The sequence below is a fragment of the Phascolarctos cinereus genome, unplaced genomic scaffold, assembly GCF_003287225.1.
Source record: "Phascolarctos cinereus isolate Bilbo 61053 unplaced genomic scaffold, phaCin_HiC Scaffold_3;HRSCAF=262, whole genome shotgun sequence".
Lineage (NCBI taxonomy): Eukaryota > Metazoa > Chordata > Mammalia > Diprotodontia > Phascolarctidae > Phascolarctos > Phascolarctos cinereus.
Window position 1 is genome coordinate 260,023,162 of NW_027555736.1, and position 17,904 is coordinate 260,041,065.

At 37.0% G+C, this 17,904-nt stretch overlaps 1 protein-coding gene across 2 annotated transcripts in view; it reads right to left on the reverse strand.

Annotated features, from left to right (window-relative positions):
- Positions 1 to 17,904, reverse strand: part of FRMD6 (FERM domain containing 6) — a 152,775-nt gene that overhangs the window by 52,868 nt on the left and 82,003 nt on the right. For both annotated transcript variants that reach the window (XM_020974864.2, XM_020974863.2), the window contains exon 3: positions 14,951 to 15,041. In XM_020974864.2, coding sequence (XP_020830523.1) covers positions 14,951 to 15,041 — 91 coding nt within the window. The remainder of the gene's footprint in view (positions 1 to 14,950; positions 15,042 to 17,904) is intronic.

Consider the following 17,904-nt stretch of genomic DNA (forward strand, 5'->3'; position numbering starts at 1 on the left):
TTTTTGTCAGTTGTCAAATTGGTCATACCATTTCAAAATGCCACCAAAACATATTAGTGTGCCAATTATTTTACAACATTCAAACAATGATTTGCCATTTTTGTCATTTTTGCCAATTTGCAAGGTGTGAGGTAAAAATTAAGAGATGTTTTGATTTGCATTTCTCTTATTGTTAGTGATTTGAAGCATTCTTTCATGTGGTTGTAAATACTTTGTAATTCTTTAAAGAACTGTTTGCTCATATCCTTTTACAACCTGTTAATTGGAAAATGGCTATTAGTCATACACATACATAGTTTTTTTCTTGTTTTGTTGTTTAGTCATATCTGACTGGGGTTGGATATGAGGTCCCAAAGAGTGTCCCCATTGGGAGTTTTCTTGGCAAAGGTACTAGAGTGGTTTGCCATCTCCTCCTTCAGTTGGTTTCACAGATGAGGAACTGAGGCAAAGAGGGTTAAGTGATTTGCCCAGGGTAACATAGCTAGTAAGTGTTTGAAGTCGCATTTGAACTCATGAACATTGAGTTTTCCTGATTCTAAGCCCAGTACTCTATCCACTAGCTAGCTGCCTACATTTACATCTAATTTATTTTTTATATATGCTAGGTACTGAACCCTTGTCAAAGAAATTTGATACAAAGATTTTCTCCCATTTGACCATTTCCAATCTTATCCTATGTACAGTAATTTTGTCTATGCAGAAGCTTTTCAGATTGAAGTAATCAAAGTTGTCTATTTTATCTTTTGTAATTGCCTCTATCTCTTATTTGGTTGAGAATACATCTTCTATACAGTTTCTATTCTGTTTATCTTTTACATTTTTAATGGCATAATCTTTAATACTAAAATTGCATGTTCATTTAGAATGTATTGTGTTGCTAGGTGTTGATTTAAGTATAATTTCTGCCACACTGATTTCTAGTTTTCCCAGTAGTTTTTATCAAATAAAGAGGTTTTTTTTTCTGGGTAACTGATATTTTCCAATGCACTAAATACTGGGTTATTGATGGTTTCTGATTCTCCTTTATCCAGTCTGTTTCACTGACCTATCTCTTTATTCTTTAGTCAACACCAGATGGTTTAATAACTGCTGCTTTGTAATATGGAGAGGCTTCTCTCCCTCCATCTTGTTTTCATCATTTCTCTTGATATTCTGGATCCTTGTTTTTCCAAATGAATTTTATGATTATTAGCATTAAAAGCATAAATAATTTTGGTAACACTGCCATTTTAATTAAATTGGCATGGTCCACACATGAGGAAAAAGTACTCCTCTAAGAATTTAAGTTGTTCTTTATTATCTTTAAGACACATTGTAGAGGCAGCTAGATGGCGCAGTAGATAGAGCTTTGGCCTTGGAGTCAGGAGGACCTGAGTTCAAATACCGACTTCAGACACTTGATACTTAATAGGTGTGTGACCCTGGGCAAGTCACTTGACCCTGACTGCCACACCAAAAAGGAAAACAAACAAAAGAAACATTGCAATTGAATCGATACAACCCTTTTGTGCACTTGAGAACGTCCATTCCCAATATTTTATGCATTTTTGTAGTTATTTGGAATGAATCATTACTTGTTGTGGGTTTTTTATGACTACATAAACATGTTGTTAATTTTTGAGGGCTTATTTTGTAGGCTGTGCTGAAGCTATTGTCTCAATAAGTGCTTTTTACAACTCCCCAGGATTTTTCAAGTAAGCAATCATAAAATCAGCAAACAAGATATAGTTTTATCTCCTTTTTACCTATCTTTACACCTTTAATTTCCTTCTCTTATTGCTGTTACTAGCATTTCTCAAACTATATTAAATAACAGTACAGAGAAAGAGGTTAGTACCTTTGCTTTAATTCTTCTACTTAATGGAAAAAGTTCTAGTGTATTCTCATTCCACATAAGGACTATTTTTGATTTTAGATATTTGTATTTTATATATATATTTTTGTGCTTATTTTAGGTTTATTCATTGGTTTAAAATTCATTAAAATGCATGTACAGTTAAACTTCTTTTTTTCTATTTTGTTAATGTATGTTTATAAGAATACTATTTTCCCTCTAAGGACTGCTTTAGCTTTATCATGGAAAATTTGATATTTTGGTTCATCATTATGATTTTCTTTTACATAATTATCAAATATTTCTATGATTTGTTCTTTGATCCATCATTATTCAGGATTTCATTGCTGCCTCTATTTGAGTTTATATCTTTTGTTTGAGAATGCTTTTGTTATGTTATAGTATATAAAGGATGTATGCCTTTTGACATTTGCAGTATCTTTGTGCTCTAGGACTTTTTTTTTTTAAAGTTCCATCTGGGACTGAGATTCATGTATATTCTTTGGCTGTCCCATTCAGAAGATTCCATGTCTTTTAACTTTAGTTTCTCCACCAATTTTTTCAGCTCCATAGTTTCCCTTTTGTTTCTCTATTAAGACTTTTTTAGAACACAGAGAGGGCTACTTAAGTATCCCGACAAGAGACCCCAGTACAATTACTATGTTTTCTTACACCTCAGATGTTTCTTTGATGGCTTGGGAGGAGAAAATGAGGCTGGTGACTTTGCACAGCCCTCCCTCACTTAAATCCAATTCACTTGTGTGAGAGATGATCTCTCAGAAGTGAAGCCTCCTCAAAGGGTCATTAGTTCTTGTTAATGGTTCTGGTATTGTTGCTTTTGAGTGGTACATGTGTACCAACACTAAGTGAAGACCCCTCAGTATACAAGACCCCCTCCCCTAGCCTTCTCCCTCCCCTACTCTTAGATAGTGTTAGCAGAAATTCCTGAGCCACAAGAGCATCCTGTCTATCTCATCCTCTAGCTAGTTATATGACCTTGGGTAAAAGACTGCTGAAACTGTGAGGCCCTGAAAAGGGGAAGATGCTAACATAATTTCTATACCTCTCTGCTCTCTGTTAACGGGTAGTTTTTATATGAATAGATTGTACACCTGAGGCTCAGCCAATGAGCCAATGGGAAGGGGTTTGGAGTGGGCTGCTGTGTTAAGGTCTATATGATCTTGCCTTAAACAAAGAGCACTCACACTCCTGGGGCAGCTTAGGCAGCACCGGGGTGCCCTTTCTTGAGAAAGTCAATAAAGAGATTCCCCCTTTTTGCAAACTTTTGTCAAGGCTCTTGTTTTTAATTTGGGTAGGTGGTCTCTGTCCCACATACTTGTATGTCATGGCGTCACTTCCCTGATGTTAAGGTCCTTTTCGAGAATGAAGGACAGACAACAGCTCCCTTGTTAATCTCTTTTCATTTTCTGAGTGTTTCTGCTTTTTCAGATAGCATGATCACAACTCCCGCTTTTTTTTTTTTTGGTTTGAATTGATATACAGTAATTTTTTTTCCATCTCAGTTTTATTTTGTATTGGTCTTTGTTTTTGAAATGGGATTCTATAAGCAACAGTGTAGGCTTTTTTCCATATTGTTGGATTGTTTGATTCATATTTGAATTGATGAGAGTTAGGTTTATATATATATTTTTTACCATCTTCCTCTATTAAACAAGTACTATGTTTCTACAATTTCTTTTTCTTAATCTTTCTAAAGGTGGCTCTATTCCCACTGTCTCTCTTTCTCTCACTTCTGTTCCTCTCCTCATTTGTTATTCCTTTTCCTTTGGGATTTTGCTTATAAGTTCTTTTTTCCTCTTCTGCTTTTATCTCATTATTTAATTCTACCCTTCCCCCCAACAGAATTCCTCTTCCTCCACTCCCCTTCAAGTAGTCCTGCTCATTTTTCAAAATTTAATTTTTGTGCCCTTTTTCAAAAAGGATTTCATTCACTGTTTTCATTGTCCACCCTCTCTTTCTCTCTACTCTAGACCCTCGTTCTCTGATTTATGACACTTATGGTTGTCTCTTTTCTCTATATTCCTCACCAAATCAAGGCTTCCAAGGGCTCTCCCCTATATTCAGTTTTTGCCATTCCCATATGGAGTTTGCGCCTTGATATCTCCTTTTCCATTGTGCTTCATTCACTGCGGTATGAGAGAAGACACTGCCCCATGGCAGGGCTCCTCCTCCACATCTTTCATTAAACTTCTCACCACAGACTCATACCCTCCCCTGATCATCTGTTTCCTCCTTTTGCTTCAGACTTTCTTCCCTGGGCTCATGCTGTCCCTCTCCCACTCCCTGAGGTGCCAGATCCCTTCAGGAGTTCCAACATTCCCTTTCCCAATGTAGGATGAATAGACCTTTTGAGCAGCAAATCACCTAGGCCATATTGAGCACAGGTTCTTATTTCCCTTCACAGACCAGCTCTCTTCACTCATAGTATCATTCATCAGTGGAATCCTCTCCTTAACACTAAAGTTAAGCTCCGTCCCCTCTCCTCCCTTTTTAGACTTCCACCTCCTCCTTGCCCACTCTCCAGCAGGCTCTTTTCTTTTTCAAACTATTCCCCTCATTCAAATCCTCCTTGATTTGAACTTGGCACATCACATATTCCTCTGTATTCTACCACCAGGTCCTTTCCGTAATGCCCTACATCTGCCTCTTCACTACTACGTCCACTACATTTCTGCCTCCATCCCTCTCTCCTTGTGTACATTTAGAAAGAAGTTTCCTGAAAGTCAGATCTAAGAAGGTAGCGTAAAAGCAGGGTCTCACGTACGCTTCCCCAAATCCCCTCCATGCAACTTTAAAATAAGGCCCTAAAGCAAATTCTAAAGCAACAAAACCAACAAAAGGATGGGGTAAGACAATTTTACAGCTCAAAGAAGGTCAGAAGGTTGGCGGGAAAGGTCTGTATCACAGGGGTGAGAAAAGAGCATAGCCCAACGCAGGCCACACGAAGGCAAGCCAACAGCAGGCCCAAGGGGTGACTGAATTGGCAGAGGCAGTTTTCAGACCTCTCAGTAAGGGGGCCAGAAGGAGAGTATAGGGGACCCTTTGTTGACACTGAGTGCAAGACTCTGTTGCATTGCTCACAGGAGGTTCTAGGTCATAGGCCCAGGGTGAAAAGGAACATTAGCACAGTAAAGTGTGCAGCCACAGAGGTGTGAGGATCATGGTCACAGTTTTAGGGCAGAAAAGAATGCTTGTGGTCACTCACAAACCAGAGCACAGGCCAGGAGAGCAGTACTCACAACTCTCCTTACATCATACTATCTTGGAAGTACTAAAAACCTACAGACCCCTAAAACTAGCTATGAAAACAGAAGCAGGAAAAACCTGAAGCTAAGGACAGTGCCTTCTTCATCCCAAGAACAGAGGCCAACTTTAACAAAAAGTTAAAAGTCAAGAAATAGACTCGAAAAATTAGCAAACAACATAAAAATAACCTGACCATAGAATTTTACAATGTGATAAGGCAAGGTCAAAACAAACTCAGAAGACAACAAAGATAAAACTGCTACATCCAAAGCCTCAAAAAAGAAATGTGATTTGGCCACAGAAACTCCCAGAAGAGCTCAAAAAGGATTTTAGAAATCAAATGAAAGTGATAGAGAAAAAATTTAGGGAGAAAAGTGAATGATGCAACAAACAAAAAAAGAGCCAACAGCTTGGTAAAGGAGACACACAAAAAATAATAATACCTTAAAAAATAGGCCAAATGGCATAAAAAACAGGCCAAGAGGCACAAAAATCCACTGCAGAGAAGTACTGAAAAAAAAAGAATTCGCAAAATGGGAAAAGATGTACATACATTCACTGAAGAGAAATGGAAAAGTAGAATTACCCAAATGGAAAAATAGGTACAAAAGTTCACTGAAGAAAACAATTCCTTAAAAACTAGAATTGGGCAAGTGGAAACTAATAACTCCATGACAAATCAAGAAACAAAACAAAATCAAAAGAATGAAGAAATAGAAGAAAATGTAAAATATTTTACTAGACAAATAGCTAACCTGGAAAGAAGAGCCAGGAAAGATAATTTAAGAATTACTGTAACACCTGAAAGCCTGATTTAAAGACAGAGAGAGAGAGAGAGACAGACAGACAGAGAGAGAGAGAGAGAGAGAGAGACAGACAGACAGACAGACAGAGAGACAGAGAGAAAGGGGGAGAAAGAAAGGGGGAGAGAGGGAGGGAGAGAGAAAGTGAGCTCCTAGACATTATTTTTCAAGGAAAACTGCTGATACCCTAGAACCAGGGGGTAAAATAGAAAATGAAAGAATCCGCTAATCACCTTCTGAAAAAGATCTCAATATGAAAACTCCCAGGAATATTATAGCTAAATTTCAGAGCTCCCAAAAATATTGTAAGCAGCTGGAAAGAAACAATTCAAATACAGTAGAGCCACAGTCAGGATAACACAAGATTTAGCAGTCTTTACATTAATGGATTGGAGGGCTTGGGATATATTCTGAAAGGCAAAGGAACCAGTATTACAAACAAGAATTAGCTATCTAGGCTTAGATTCTTAAAATCTAGCCACTGTTCAGATTCTTAGGATCTAGCCAATAGCCCACTAATGTTCAGACTCCTTAAGAATCTGCCCAACATGACAGATGTTCTAATAAACCTTGTCTTTGGCTGAAAGAAGGCTTGGGTCAAATTCTTTTGGGCAGGACCTGTGTGTTGTGATTTGGGGAGTCCAGCACCCCTAAACCTCTATAACCCATCATATGGTTCCCTGTACCAGGAAAAACTGCTTAATACCAAGTTCTTCACCAGCTGAGACTGGAAGGACCAATATCAGAAGTTTGAGGATTAAGACTATGGAACATTACCTAAATTATCTCATTTGTTCCTTATGATAACCCTGTGAGAAGTTCAGATCCTGTGATCCCATTGCTTTGATTGGAGGGCAGGGCCATGGGCTCCAGGGTTAAGAAGGAGACTTAGCATAGATTTCTCCCCATTTCCCACCAGCTACACAGCTTTTGGACTTATTTGGACTGCTCCATCATACCCTCAGGACCAATGACAGCTTGAAGGTGATGTCCTAACTTGCAAGTGCATTGGATTTAATTGAGGCAGGGCTGTGCAAAGTCACCAACCTCACTCTCTCCTCCGGAGACATCTGGGTCCAATGGCAACCTACAGATCAAAAAGACTAGAGATGGCCCCTGCTAGGATTTTCTTTGGTCTAAGAGAAATAGCCAAATGACCATCCTTTCATTAAAATGCCAGCATTATTAAGAAAATGATTAAAACCTAGAAAAAAAAAGAATTAGCTATCTAGAAAAACTGAGCATAATCCTTCAGGTGGAAAAAACAAGCATTGAATGCAAAAGAGGATTTTGAAAAGTATTCCTAATCTAAAGACCAGGGCTGAATAGAAAACTTGACTTTCAAGTACAAGACTCAAGAGAAGTATTAGGGGAGTTAGAAAGAGTATACATAGACAAATGGGGCATGGTGTGAATTAAATATGATGAGATGATTACCTAAAAAAATAAAATTAAGGAGTAAAAGAGAGGGATGCACTGGAAGAAGGGGGAAGGGAGAAGAAGAATGGGTAAATATCTCACATAAGAGAGGTTCAAAAGAGCTTATAAAGTGGAAGGAAAGAAGTGAAGGATAACACTTGAACCTTAGACTCATTAGAACTCTAAAAGAGAAGATACCATATATACTCAGTTTGGTATAAAAAGTTATTTTACCCTACAGAAGGTGAAGGAGATGTGAGAAGGGGAGAGGGAGCTGACAGATGAGAGAGTGGATTATGGGAGATAGCAGTCAGAAGTATAACACTGTTGGGGATGGACAGGGTAAAAGGAAAGCAAAAGACAGGAAGAATAAACAGGAAAAAATAGGATGGAGGAAAATGTAGTTAATAATCATAGCGACAAAAAAATTTTACAATAAGTTTCTCTGATAAAGGCCTCATTTCTCAAATATATAGAGAACTGAGTCATTCCCCAAATAATAAATGGTCAAGGGATATGAACAGACTGTTTTCAGACAAAGAAATCAAAGCTATCTTTAATCATTTGAAAAAAAAAATCTAAATCACTAATGATTAGAAAAATGCAAATTAAAACAACTTTGAGGGATCACCTTTACACGTATCAGATTGGATAAAATGACAGAAAAGGAAAATGACAAATGTGGGAGGGGATGTGGGAAAATCAGGACACTATACAGCACTGTTGGTAGAGTTGTGAACTGATTTAAGAATTCTAGACAGCAATTTGAACTATGCACAAGGAGCTATAAAACTGTGTATACTCTTTGACCCAGCAAAACTAATCCTAAAGAGATTTTTCTTTTAAACTGAAAGGATACACACAAACACCCACATATTTATAGTATCTCTTTTTGTGGTGGCAAAGAATTAGAAACTGAGGGGATGTCTATCAATTGGTGAATGCTTGAACAAGTTGTGGTATGTGAGTATGATAGAATACTATTGTGCTATAAGAAATAATGAGCAGGATGCTTTTAGAAAAAAACCTGGAAAGATGTGAACTGATGCAAAGTGAAGTGAGCCAAATCAGAGAACACTGTATGCTGTAAGAGCAATATTATGTGATGATCAACTATGAATGACTTAGCTATTCTCAGGAATACAATGATCCAAGACAATTCCAAAGGAGTTATGATGAAAAATGTTATCCGCATGCAAGGAAATAACAGATGAAGTTTGACTGGATATTTAAGTATACATTTTTAATAATGTCTTTTTCATGCTCTCCCTGCCCTTTCATCTATTTTCTTTCACATTACTAATATGGAAATAAGTTTTGTATGACTGCATATGTATAACCTATATCAAATTGTTTACCTTTTCAATGAGGGGGGAGAGAAGAGAGGGAAAGAATTTGAACTTCAAATTTTTAGAAAACCAAATGTTAAAAATTTTTGTTACAGAAAAAATATTAAAATTAATAAAGTCAGATAGAAAGGAAGAAAGAAAGTAAGGAAGGAAAGAAGGAAGGAAGGAAGAAAGAAAGAAAAAAGTTTCTTACTGGCCTCTCTGTTGCTAATGTTGTCCTTGCCTGCTGCATTTACACAACTTTTGCATTTCTGCTATCTGGGGTGTTCCTAAAGCAAATCATCTCTTCACTTTACTACAGAATATCCTTTTTTTCCCCCTTCCTTATATGCGTTATGCTTAGATTTGCAAAGTAAATCACCCTGAGATGAATCCTGAGATCCATTACTTTTCAGAACCTATTATTCCATTTCTTCTATGTTTTGCATGCAGAATAATCAAATTTCCTTTCCTTTCTATCTGAAAGTCTTTTTCCTGATTGCTTCTAGAACTTGTTTTTGAATTATCAAATTTAACCACTATATGTCTTGGAGTGTGTATTCTTGTTTTTCGTTTTTGCTTCTCTTGTAGATGATCTGAAGAAATTAAATATTTTCAACTAGTATTTCATTTTTAATGTTCAGAAATTCTAGGTAGTTCTTTCATATTATTTCCTATATTACAGTGTTAAGCTATTTTGTCCTGCTGTGTTCTTCTGGGAGATCTATGATCCTTAGGTTTTCTATTTGCATCCTGTCTTCAAAATCAGTAGAGTTTGCTTACACAGACACCATATTTTCTTTTAATATTATTGGTTTTTGCTTATTTTCTTCTATGTTGTTCACTTTATATTTGTATTCCCAAATTACTGTTTTCTCTTTTGCGTCCTTGGTGAGACCTGCCATCACAGATTCTTTTTTTTTTTAATTTTGCCCATTCTATGTGCTATGCAGTCCATAAATTCTGCTCTCATAATTCTCATTTCTCTTTCAAAACATTCAGGAAAAACCTGTTGTAGTTATTTGTTCTCAAATTCCACAGGGTCCTCTGTTTCACCAAATATTGAATCATTTCCTCTGTTTTGCAATATTTATTCATAGATTCCTGAACTCCTTTACTAGATCTGGAAGACCATATTTTCTTCTAATGTTACTTTTTCCTGTTGATTTATCTGCTTATGTTCCAGGTCTTTGAGTTTCCTTCCTCCTGAGATATTTGGTAATTTAAGTGCCCTACCCCACCCCTTTATTTTCCCTATGGCTCACTTTCTGACTCTGACTCCCCTCTGATGGTGAAACTAGATCTTAAAGCATCTCAGCCTCCTCCCCTACTGGGCAATTCACGGTTCACTATACTATGTCTCTACTCCAAGTCACTTTTGGGTGGTCAAAACTGACTCCAGCTAGATGCTCTGCTTTTCCCCTTCAGCCATTGAGGAGTGATGCTCAGCTTCCCCTTGTCTACCTATCATACATACAGTGTCCTGTTCTGTTCTCCATGTTCCTTAGCTGACCCAGCAATAACACTTCAGTGAACTGCCACGTTAGTGCTGCAAGACTGTATGCCTCAGTACCAATAGCTCTCATCCCTACTAGTTAGTATTACAGAGTTGTCTGCTGCAGCACCAGCAGTTCAAAGTTTCACAGCACTATTGCTATGGGGTTCCTGAAGGGCTGCGGTCACACTGGCTAACCGTTCAAGCCTGGGCAAACTTTCACAGCCTGGACTCAGAGTCTGTGGCACGGAAAGAGGCAGGAGGGACCAAGCTATAGAAATGGGTTTTGTTATAAGCCTGTATAGGGTTCTTGGGTCTTACTGCTGGTAGCACGGGAGGTGGGATGTTGAGTGAGCTCAGGGTCAGTGCCAATGTTTTTTTTTTGACTCTCTGTATGTCCTAGAAGAGGTCTACACAACATACAGTCTATGGGCCGCTTGTGGCCCACTAAAGGATTTCAGGCAGCCCACAAAAAACGTAGAGAATGTAAAAGAAAGTAAAGATGTAACGAGTGCTTTGTCCATGCCCCACTTAACCACCTTCCTTTTGTGCCTGTCACATAACTCGGTGGGTGGTTGCCACTGTGCACTCTCTCCTGTTTGTCACGTGACCTGTAGCAACCATCATCAGTCTATCTCTGGTCTGAGAGAAGTGAGAGTCATTTCTTTTTGCTGTGTTTTGTGGTCATTAATGGCATCGAACAGGGACAAAGTGAGTGCAGCCACATGCCAACGCAGCTGATGCCTGCTACGCAATGAATGGCAACAACATGAGCTCTTCTTCCCCTCCCTCGCTATGCTGCTGCTCTCCAACTTACATCAGTGTCTGGTGCTCTCTCTCCAAGGTCAGACACTCACTTCAGTATTTCTTTGTATGTGAGCAGCTGCTGGGGAGATTTTTTGGTTCTAAAATTAAAGTTTTTGGAGTGACTTTGTTAAACGGGTGATAAAAAGAAATGAAAGATTGAATGAGAACATAGGATGTTTAATCCAGAGTGGACAAATAAATACTTGCTTACTTACATGGGAGACAAAATATTGTGCCTTGTTTGCCAAGAAGTAACAGCCATTCCAAAGGAATATAATCTTCATTGCCATTTTGAATCAAAACATCCTGACTTAAGCAAACTGTACACCAATGAAAAACAAATTAAAGCGTCCAAACTGTTGAAAAACCTCAGTTGGGAACAATGGTTTTTCAAGAAAGTAAACTCAGAAAATGAAGTGGCTACTAAGGTTAGTTTTCAGATTTCTAAAGAAATTGCTGCTTCTGGGAAGTCTTTTACTTTTACTTACGAAGTCTTTTACTTTTACTTACGAAGGTGACTTCATAAAGAAGTGTTTGCTGACTGAAGTTTCTGGATTACGTTCCAATAAAAAAAAGTGTTTTGGGAAATAGTTTAATCATTAATTATATCTCTACTTGGAAAGTGAGCCACTAAAATCCTGTCTGTGGCCCAAAGAAGTTTAGCTTATTTTAATTTTGGCTCTTACCTATTGCCAAGTTGTGTAGGTCTGGTCCTAGACCATGGACATAGTTGAAGTTACTTTATCTTTGGTGCATAATTTCTATTTTGGAGACATTTGATAGGTCATGGGAATCAGAGAAAATGTCTAGTCCTCCACTCTTGTGCCAAAGAGCACAAAACTATTCCTAAGAAGGTCTATGTTTATAATATATATTAGCTGTTTATAATATTATGACACTGATATATAATAGTAATTAATTATTAGAAAAAAGTTTTCCATAATTGCTAAATGAATTCATAGTTTCCACCAGACTACATTATTGTACCTGTTTTGCCTCAGCCCCTATGAGAATTGCCATTTTCTTCTTTTATCATCTTTGCCAATGTCGTAGGTAACTGTTCTTCAATGAGGAGATTGTTTGCTGGATCTTTATTTAGATCATATCAACTTGTATATTTCATAACGCTCTGTCTTTTCTTCTTCCTCTATTGTCTTGCTTTGTGATCTCATCAACTTCCATGGGTTAAAATATCACTTTTATGCAGATTCCTAGATCTATATATCCATCTCTAATCTTTCTTTTGAGATCCAGTCCCATAAATTCAACTGCCTATTAGACATCTTGAACTGGAATGTCCTATGGGCTTCTCAAATTCAACATGTCCACAATAGCATCTCCCAACTTTTCTATTACCGATGAGGACACCGCCATCCTCCCAGTCATCCAGGCTTGAAATCTTGGCATCATTCTTTACTTCTGACTCACACTCACCATCCATATTGATCTGTTGTGAAGTCTTGACATTTTCAGCTTCACAACATTTTATAGTCTCATAGCTACCACTTTGGTGCAGGCCCTCAGCATCACATGTCTTGACTCATGCTGATTTAACTGTCTCAAGTCTTGTCCCATTCTAATCCATCTCACTAAGCTAGCAAAGTGATTTTTCTAAAGCACAGGGCTCCAGGGCTCTCCTTATCACCTCCTTAATCAATACTCTATGATTGCTAAAATAAAAAATCCTCTTTGGCTTTTGAAGTCCTTCTCTACCTGATCCTCTCCTACCTTTCAAGTCTTCTTACACTCTGCTCTCCCCTCAACCCCTCCACATCTCCACATACTCTATGATGCAGCTACACTGTCCTTGTTCCTCTAACAAGATGCTTTCCTGACTGTGCCTTTTCACTAATTATATTTGGAATGCTTTCCTTCATCTCTTCCTCATGATTTCAATGGCATACTTCAAGACTCAGCTCAAATCCTACCTCCTTATGTAGCAAGCCTTCACAGTCTCCCTGATTGGTATGTGAGCTCCTTGAGATTTGGGAGATTTTTTCATTTTTTATTTTGGATCCCCAGAACCTAGCTTTGTGCCTGGCACAAAATAAGTGCTTAATAAATAATTGCTGGCTAAGGTATAAACTCAGAGTGGTTTTCCATTTCTTTTATTAGTGATTTGGAGCATTTTTCCCCCCACACAGTTGTTGATGGTCCAGAGTGTTTCATTTAAAAACTGCTAACTCATATTCTTTGACCACTTACTGACTGGGGAATGGCTTCTAAATATCACTAGTATAAGTACACATTCTTCTGTACTCATAACAAATTTCAGAAGAAAAGAGTATTCTGTTGGAAACCTTGAAAAAACTACCGATGGTTAGTTTTCATTTCATAATGACAGGGACCACATTTTGTTCTTTGTACCCCTCACAGCATATACTTAAAGGTGGTATTTGCCCTAAGCTTATAAGGAGGATGCTTTAGAACTACTATTCTTGTTATGACATTTGTTTAAAATGGCTTTGTTTAAAATCTAATTGAGTTTAGAGGCAGATTGTTAATGGGATGGATACTTGTGGAGGCCTGTCGTGGGCCATGGTCAGCCATAGGAAACCTGAGGTTTCACTCTTTGAGGCTCCAAACCATGAGCAGGAGTGCCAATATGGGACAGTATACCAATGTAGATGCTACATATGCATTATCAAACTTGAGCCCCACAGCAACTCTAAGGTGAGTAATATAAGTACCAGGGTGTCTTCTCACCCATTAAAAACAGATAAGAAAACTGAAGTTCAGAGTGGTTAGACTGATAGAATCATACCAATTTAAGATCTTGATGGTTCCTTATAGATCACCTAATCCAATCCCGTCATTTCATAAGAAAACTGAAGTCCAGAGAGGATTAGTGACTCATTCCAGATCATGATGTTGGAGCCAATTTGCATATATCCATGTCTTCTGATTCAGAACCACTGAATCAGACATATTTACTCTATATGTATCCACATGATGAACAATGAAGTGTTCTTTTAAAAAAAAGTCTCAACATGCTGATGGACAGTGTGAATTGGCAAAATTTTTCAAAGTGACTTCAAAATGGAAAGTCAATTGGGAGTGACTCTAGGAAAGGACCAAGAATAATAAATATCCCTGGAGAGGTATACAAAAAGAGGATTGAACTCTCTGTTCAACTCTTCCACAAACACATGCAATGGAATCCACGTACTCCAATGACAACATCCGCTATATAAATTACAAATGAAAAATTAGCCCTATATATCCAAAGTATGTTAGTATTGTCCAGTTGAGGAAAAAAACCTAAAATATTTGTATAATGGTATAATTTGTTGTTATGCACGATTTAAAAAAAACTTCCGAGAGAATAAAGGAATCTATTTCCTCTTGAGTGTTTTTAAAAATGAAAATAAAATTAAACTATAAAAATTTTGTACTTACAATTATTGTTCAGTGGTTTTCAGTCATGTCCTATTCCTCATTACCCCAATTTGGAGTTTTCTTGGGAAAGATACTGGTGTGGTTTGCCATTTCCTTTTCCAGCTCATTTTACAGATGAGGAAACTGAGGCAAACAAGATTAAATGACTTGCCCATGATCATACAGCTAGTAAATGTCTGAGGCCAGATTTGAACTAAGGAAGATGATTCTTCTTGACTCCAGGCCTGACCTGTATCAATGCACCACACCCAGTTGTCCATTTACAATTGTAGCCCAGATGAAACTTAAAAGTAAAATATTTGTTAAAAAATAAAATATATAGATGTAAGCAGGCACATTTATCTATTAATTAGCTTTTATTTTCAGATTAATAGTTGATGTCTCATCCTAAACCTTAAGTCTCCCAAAAATCCAGTCACTAGGGGTCAAAACTTAGATTCCTGAACTGGTAATTATTTACCAAATCCAATACTGAATACTTCTAAAAATGCAATTTCATAATAGTAAACTAGATTAAAAAATAAATTATAAATAATCAATAGATCCACTGTTTAGGGCTAATTAGATGAGGACAATTAACGTGGCGATAGAAACTTACTCTGTATGACACTGAGTCCAAAGAGATGGCAATCTTTTAGCCTCAACAAATCACACACTTGGACAAGTAACTGATGACAGAGTACTTTAACCTGTAGGAAAAAATGAAAACCTAAGATTAAAAATTATGTCAAATTCATAAGAGTGAATCCTAAATATGCCTGTAGGTCAAGTTGACACTAGAAAACTTCCCTTGCTTTGTAGAAATTATCTAATCTTTAACTGTGTTATCTGGAAAACACAATAATTTGTTGTTCAGTTGTTTTTGAGTTGTGATTGACACTTCATGATCCCATTTGGAGTTTTCTTGGCAAAGACACTAGAGTGGTTTGCCATTTTCTTCTCCAGCTTATTGTACACATGAGAAAACTGATGCAAACAGAGTTAAATGACTTGCCCCAGGTTACACAGTTAATATTTGAGGCCAGATTTGAATTCAGGAAGATGAGTCTTTCTGACTCCAGGTACTACTGCCATATAGCTGCCTCATAGAAAATACAATAACAGCATGTTAAAGTGAATACTGTTAAAAATCTTACACAAAATTAATAAATTTCATGACATGTAGGCAAAGCCTTACTCCCAAATAACACTGCAGAAAACCTTTTTGAGATGCTCAAAATGTCTACCCTTATTATTACGACTATAAACTAGATAACAATTCTTTTAAGCAAAGACAGCCTCTAAAATACCATTTACCATATAAAGGAGTTTGTTAAAAATAGAAAGCATGATGTATATCATGTCTTCTAAATGACAAACATTTAACAAGAATGAGATCTTGTAGAGTTAGCAATAGTAGGGAAATACTTTAAGGCAAGAGAAGAAAAAAATTATTTTCAGTTTTTTAATTATGGCTTGTTAGTTCAGTTGAATGAACATATTAAACTTCACTTTATTCTGGGCAACCTTGACTTCAGGTAGCCACATAAAAAATATTGTAATACTACAGGTCAAAGCAAATTATGAATAAAATATCACAGAAGAAATAAAACTTACTAAAAAAGTTCTAAAATATATTTAACTCTTTAGATATATTTTAAGACAAAGGTAATGTTTACTTAAAATAAATAAAAACACAGCACAACACAGATAATATTATTTTACGGTTTTCTAAGTCAATATGGATTTCTATTTGAGCCTGACACTACTGATGTACAAGAGTCTACAAAATAATACATTCCACTTTTAAGATTTAACACGATGTCATATGCAAACGGAAGTATTTAGAAGATCTAGATATCTACAGGGAATCTCTCTCCAACTTGAACCCCAGTGCCTAGAACAATGTCTGGCACATAAAAGAAACTTAAAAAAATATTTTATTGATTTATTAACTCTGTACTGGATGTCATCTACGACCATAAGAAACATGTTTGGAGAGTACATGCTTATAATCAGAGTGTTGCTGAACAAGGCTCTGCATTGTGTTATCTTTTTAGGAATTATGTTTATTATTTTGATATATGCAAGGGAGAACAGAGCCTTCAGGGAAGCATTTTGTACTACCAAATGAAATTTTTTTTTACAGTCAACAAACAAGAACAGTAGAATATTGTATTCTTTATATCCTCTAGTCATTGCTTTTATGGTAAAAATGTAGTCTGCTGTAGAATATACTTGAGAAAGCTTGACTGTTTTTGACACATGAAGACGACTCTGGATGCAGTCTCATAAAAATTGTATCCAACCAAACTTTCAGAAAAAGTCATCTAGAAAACATTTGTTTGAGGTGAGTATATGAAAGGTCATAGCAAAGCCTAACTTTTCAATATGAAGCCTAGCAAAGATTTAAAAAGAAAGATTGCTGAAGAAATTTTAAAAAACAGATTATCCATCTAGTGCAGAGGTACACAAAAAGAGATAGTTGGCCTGCAGATACTAGGACAGGGGTTGCACCAGGGAAGTTGGTGTGCACTCAGGTCAATGTAGAAGGTGGCAGAGAATGGGAGAAGGGTGGACCAGGGAAGTTAGTACAAGTTCCCACAAATGGACCTGAAACCAGAGAGTGCTCTGAACAGTGGAGACAGCAAATTAGCACAATGTCTATTAATTGGGAACCTGAAGCAAAACTCATCCTTAACCTGTCAGAAAAGAAATGAGAACCAAACCAGATTACATAGGTCACTGGCACCTGGGCCAGAGGTGCTGGGCAAGAGAACTTGGATTAGTGTGATTTCTGATCAACTCCCAATTAGGTATTATGCAAAGAGAAGATGACAGACTCCATAATCATGATGTACTAGCAGAAAATGGAAAACAGTAGCCAGGAATTGAGACAGAAAGTGGGCCTAATAATAGCCATGTTATCTGGACAGTCAAATCACAATGACATTTATACTACAGAAGTGCCAGTACCTTTTGGTCAAAATAAACAAATAAAAAACCCTGCCCAACGATCAGAGAACAAAATCTCAAACCAAGAATAGAGATTGAAAATATAACTGAACAAGAAAACTGAACAAAAAACCCCAACATAAATAATATATATTGGGGTAAAGAGAACCCCATGGAGCAGAGAGAAAAATAGAGCTACCCCATGAAAACTACAAGTAGAGACTAAAAAAATAAACAAAAAAAGGCCCTTCTCACCCTTAAAGATCCCCCCTTCTCTGAAGCTCCCTCCTCCCATTTTTTAAATTCCTCACAGAAACTCCATTTTGATGATGATCTCAGACTAGCCAGGTTCACTTCTTCACTCCTATCCCTGCTCTAATGGTGGACTTTTCCACCATTCCTTTATCTAAGTACCTTTTCCCTCCAACTTTTCAGCCCCTTTTTGTGTGTTATCTGACCCGTTAGAATGTAAGCAGGTACTGTCTTTTTGCTTGAATTTGTACTCTTACACTTAGCACAGTCCTGACCAACGGCAAACACTTGATAAATGTTTGTTGACTTGCCAAGAAATTCCAGAATGGCTTTAAAAAATTAAAGCAAGAAATTTTTACAAAATAA